At 44.5% G+C, this 5,306-nt stretch overlaps 1 protein-coding gene across 2 annotated transcripts; it reads right to left on the bottom strand.

The window, feature by feature from the left end:
• Positions 1-3,211: 3,211 nt before the first annotated feature.
• Positions 3,212-4,364, bottom strand: LOC6623518 (putative trypsin-6). 2 transcript variants are annotated; one of them, XM_002047757.4, is made up of 2 exons: positions 4,037-4,364; positions 3,212-3,980 (listed from the first exon to the last, which is right to left on the bottom strand). In XM_002047757.4, exons 1-2 carry the CDS (start codon positions 4,273-4,275, stop codon positions 3,368-3,370), a joined length of 852 nt encoding a protein of 283 aa, XP_002047793.1. In that variant the 5' UTR covers positions 4,276-4,364; the 3' UTR covers positions 3,212-3,367. The 2 variants fall into 2 exon arrangements, with proteins under 2 accessions (XP_002047793.1, XP_015031372.1); XM_015175886.3 differs by having other exon boundaries at positions 3,217-3,986; positions 4,037-4,362.
• Positions 4,365-5,306: the final 942 nt, after the last annotated feature.

Genomic DNA, 5,306 nt, shown 5'->3' with positions numbered 1-5,306 from the left:
ACTGTTGCTGCATGCTGCTGCCGCCGGGCATTTGATTTGCAACACAAACAATGACAACGGCAACAAATTTCATGAATGAAAGATTGTGCTGCTGCTGGACAGGAAGTGAACTGCATAACGGACGCGGAGGTGGAAAGGATGTGGTTGCAGTTGCTGCTGCCGTTGTTGATTGTCTGTCGATAGGCGCGTTGTTTTGTCAGTGGGTTGCGCAAAAATGTTGCTCAATCAGCATGTATAATGCAGCTGATACTTGCCAGCCACGAGGGTGGCTCCTGCAGTTGTGCACTCTGGGACATAAACCGACACAGTAAATGGCCACAAATTGCAGAGGCCATCGCCAATTATGTGCTCGCAACTTGACATTGAGGCTGGCCCATATAAGGCAAAAGCTGCGCATTTATATTGTAATTATGCTGCTGTCGGCGTTAATTTCATTGCCGGGAACGCACCTGCAAACAGTAGCTGCCAAAAGTTGCTCGACCGGGCCACATGTTGTTGCCGTGCAACGACTGCTAACCTGACAACCCTTTAGTCTGTCGCGAATCATTTTAATTTAATTTACAAGTCGACTGAAATGTTCGGCCAGCTTCAATTGCTTTGAGGGTGCCAACTGGCATGGAATTTGTGAGTGTGTTGCTGTTGCTGTTGGTGTTGTTGGTGTTGCTGCTGCTGATGCGGCTGGCTTTATTTTGGCACTGCTAAATTAAGATTCCATTAGCTGCCAACTCAGGCATCTTAGAAATGTATCTGAGAGCCGGCGATAAATCTCGCAAGTGTCAAATGCTGCAACAGTCGCCGCCGTCGCCGCCGTCGCCGCCAGCAACATGCTCGCTAAGTGCCGCAACAATTCTCAATTCTCTAACAGCAGACGAGCAATTGAAACGTGTCGTAGACAATAAATTCCAAACTACAATAAATTATTGCTATAAATATTTCGACAAAGGTTTTCTCTCTCCTTAATCTTGGCCCAAAGTTTGAAGGCGTTTCTGCCAGCAGCCAAAACCAAATACAACCAACAAGCTTTTATATATTTTTTTTTGTTTCCATTTTGAACAAGTGACAGCCCAAAGTGACAGAGACTGCCAAGACAGGACCAAAATTGAATTAGGAATTGAGAAAAAGTAAAGTGCAATTGTTGCCAGTTCATAGTGTTCCAGGGGCAATGACAATAAATCGCTCACACTTATGACAACCAGCAGATAGAGAGAGAAAGAGAGAACAGCATGATGCGAAACATGGTAACACGGAGCAACACGGTATAACCGGCAGCAACCGGGAATAGGGAGCTGGTCAAAACCGAAAGGCAATCCTTATACAGTCGGCCAAATAAATCATCACAGCCGCACAATGATGAAATTATTATTTATGCAGACTCTTTGGGACTGCGTGTGCTCCAGTTAAAGTTAAATTCACTTTTCATACACTCATTGCTGGAAAGTTCATTATAACAGGAAGGAACTTTGTAATCTATATATCTTAAACGTTTTTTCTTGACGGACTGACTGAGCCGGCAACCCGCTAAGTCAAGGTTTTTTTAACCTTTTCACCCGTAATTGTTGAAAATTGATGGAATTGAAAAACATTTCGGCTTCTCGACAAATCCCACTGAATGAAAAATCGGAGAGAGGATACATTTTTATATTTAAGATTTACTTTCAAAATGAAAGAGTTTCATTGTGAAAAGCTGTTGATGGCAAAATTTTTCTTCTGTTCGACCAAAAGCTATTTTTCACATATCTAAGTAAACCGTAATTTCATTTATAAGAAGGTAAACAAATTATGATAAAAACCTAGATATAAGCAGCTAGTTATTAGTCTAGTTTCAACAAAATATATGGTTTGTTTTGAAGGGTAGGGTATAAAACCCTTCGTTGGCTTTGCCAAATGGGTGTCCCAACTGGGAGCCGAACTTCAATTGCGACCTGTGGCTGCCACTTGTTGCCGAAGCTGCCTTTGTCGCCATGAACTTATTGCATGCAACATTTACCGTATTAATAAATTATGAGTATTTATGTGCTGTCAGAAGTCGTGACGGCAGAGCGACACACAAAGTGATAAAATTAGCACAAAAATCTGTGCGTTTCGCAGCGCTTGGCGTTTCGGCTATTCGGGACAGACTCGTAAATAATTTATATGCGTGTGTGCTTATTGAATGTCTTCATAAGCGGGCGGGCAACAATTGGAAATTTATGCTCTGGACTTATATGGGCAACAGGTTGGACACGTAGTCGCACCGCTTCATAACTGTAACTGTAACTGGTGCAGGCAGGCGGTAACCGCAATTGCAATTGCAATAGCAGCAGGTGCAGCAGGCTGGCTGGGCAGTCACTCAAGCTATGTAGCATGTCCTGCAATAACAACAGTAACAACTTCAACAACAGCAACAACTACAACAACTGCAACAACAACTTGTCTCTTGACACTTGGCGCATTTGACACTCAACGCGCGCATTCACTTTAAATCTAAATTTACTGATATCTGCGTACAAAATAGTATCAACAGCGGCGACAGCAACAACAACAAGTGCTACAAGCCATACAACAACAGCAACAAGTCGGCCTGCATCGAGAAACGAACGACCTTAGAGGTAATAAACATAAATAACGCCATTGAAAGCGACGCAGGCGCAGCTGAGATCAGTCCAAGACTGAGTCTAAGATTGCAATGGACTTGGGGACACAGACGTTGCTGACGTCCAAGGGGGAGATAGAGACTGAGACTGAGACTGGCCCGGCCTGGCCTGGCCGGCTTGTTACTTGTTACTTTGTTGGCCAAGAGACTTCACCGCGACTTCGACTTGGAGCTGGGGCCCGGCTCGGCTGTTGTCTATGGGCGGGCGTCACAAGAGCCGTCGAAGGTCAACAGATTGTCGGCCTGGTGTCTATTGGTGTCTCTCGATGGCAGCCGCTGTTTACAGTGGTTACGGTGGTTGCGGTGCTCGCAGTGGTTACTTTTGCTGGGAACAATCGTGCAACTGAGCGGGCGGGCATTTCGCTAGGCAGGCGTAGCCGTGATAATTGTTTCTTGTCCATTTGGCCAGTTTGATTGCAACTAATGAACTCTAATGAATAAGCAGCGCTCGGTTTCGATAGGCAGCGCTTAGAAGTGGAATCTGTGAATTGGTTTTTAACAAGGCTTTAAAAATATAACAACTGGTTTGATTTTAAAATGGATATTAGTATGAGGAGAACCCCTTCCACCATTCACAATATTTTAACTTAGCCATGTAATTATGGGCCGCGATTGTCCCACTTCCAAGAAGACTCGCTTCATTCAGTTTAATAACATTAAAATTGATTTGATTTGAAAATGAATATAAGTTGGAAAAACATCCTTGAAGAAATGTCCCATCGACAATTAACATTGCTAGTAAACAATATGTAAACTAAGCCATGTAATAAGTGGCCAGGATTTTCCGACTCCTGAGAAGACTCGCTTGATCCAGCCACGATGCGAGGCAACGGAAACGAATAGTGCTGGGTAACGGCGATCACAAAGAACCCCACGGGTAACAATACCCATTAGCTGATTGCCACAGATGAGTGGCCCGCCCGAGTCACCGCCACATACATCCTGCGAAGCCTCGGGCGATACGGTAGCACAGAACAGTTCTTTCCTGAAGCTAACTGGAAATACGCTTTGGCAATACTTTTGCGGCTGCACGTGAAAGACTCGCGGCATGAGCTCCTCAGCAAAAGGTGCCTTCATTTGTGCTCGACCCCAGCCGAGCACAATACAGTTCGAGTGCGCGTACGGCTGATGTGTTGCCAGCTGTGCTATGCCCAGACTGAGCGTGAGATTGAGATCGAGTGTGTCGTTGTCCTGGAGTCGTAGCAAAGTCAGATCGTGATTGAAGGTAATACGATTGCGGGAATACGGGTGCACTGACTGGATGTGCAAGATGCGAGTATGCTCCGTGGGCCTTCGGCGATTGGGTGCACCGGCGATGACCAGGAGCTCGTCCGGTTTTAACAGGCGACTGCGGCTAAGCAAGAAGAGCTAAGTTACCTGTAACATATTATAAAACGTCCTTACTTTGAATCCAGAATGCAATGCGAGGCAGTCAGCACATAGATCGGCGCCACAATAGTACCCACGCAGAAGTGATTGGTGCCAAAGTATTGCGACCTGGGAAGCTTCGTCTGTATGGATACCACATATTTGGCATATGGATGATGGCTAGGCTCCGACCTCTCCCCTTGGTCATATGGTAAATAGTAGGCTGGCAAAGCAGATGATAGTACCGAACAGATGAGCAACAGCTGCAGCTGCATTATACTGTAAATTGTAATGCTACAAAGAGCTGAGCCAAGGCCTTGATCACTGCTTCCAAGCCTACTTTGGCTGTCTGGCAAGCAAGCCAAGTCGCTTTCAGTCTGACGAAATGTCAACAAAGACAACAAGTCTATCGTCGCCAGATAGCTGACTGACTGACTGGATGCTTGGACGACTAGATGACTGGATGACTGCCTGACACCCACATGGCTGGGCAATAAGCACACAATTTGCATAAGCTGCTCAAGCAGACGGTAGACGGCAGACAGCCAACAGCCAGCAACAAGTAAACAGCAGCCGAAGTTAGGCTGTGGCAGCCCAAAACGGTCAGAAACGGGCAACATCTTCAGTCTGCCACACTTTTGTACCAGAGCACAGGAACAGGAGAGGGGGCGAGAAAGATCAAGTAAATGAATTGCTCAACGCGGCAATTCGAAATTTGAATACCCTTATTGTACTCCAACAACTTATTATTATAATGTAATAATTACTATTCGAAAAAACGGCTAAGTAATAAAATCTTTTATGGGACGGGCAAATCGGGCTGTGTAAATCAAATCGAAATAATTTGTAGAAATTTGATAAAGCAGATATATAGTTTTAATTTTTTTTTAGCATTCCTTATTGGATGCTCTCTCAAACCTTAATATTAAGGTATTTATAAACAATTTTAAAACTATCATATCCATTGCAAACTTCTTGGGCTACTCACTATACTCTTAACACATATGGAAATATCAAAAAACAAAAAAGAAAATGGAAAATAGTGAAAAAAAAAATAAAAAGAATTACCTGTGCTTTGGGGGCTCTGCTCAGCGCACAAGACATAATAAAAATCTCTTTTATGGCACTTAAGTGTTTTGTTTGCGGATTGTGGGTAGCATTTTACCTTGGATGCTGGAGTAGCTGGAGCTGCTGGTGCTCTCGGGCTAGCCCCTTCGCTTGCCTGGGCTCTGGCCACGATTTATGCGACTTTGGCCAAAGTAAATTGTGCATAAAAAAGACCCAACTTTGCGCTGCATTTGATGAT

The sequence above is a fragment of the Drosophila virilis genome, chromosome 3 (assembly GCF_030788295.1).
Source record: "Drosophila virilis strain 15010-1051.87 chromosome 3, Dvir_AGI_RSII-ME, whole genome shotgun sequence".
NCBI classification, from domain to species: Eukaryota; Metazoa; Arthropoda; class Insecta; order Diptera; family Drosophilidae; genus Drosophila; species Drosophila virilis.
Note: the sequence above shows the minus strand (reverse complement) of the source record. Positions and strands in the feature narration are given on the sequence as shown.

Excerpts from the sequence above, each read along its gene's own strand:
- LOC6623518 (XM_015175886.3), bottom strand. The coding sequence starts at position 4,275 with ATGCAGCTGCAGCTGTTGCTCATCTGTTCGGTACTATCATCTGCTTTG. Across the intron at positions 3,987-4,036 it reads CATTGCATTCTGGATTCAAA|CCGCAGTCGCCTGTTAAAAC; the intron begins GTAAGGACGTTT and ends CTTCTTGCTTAG.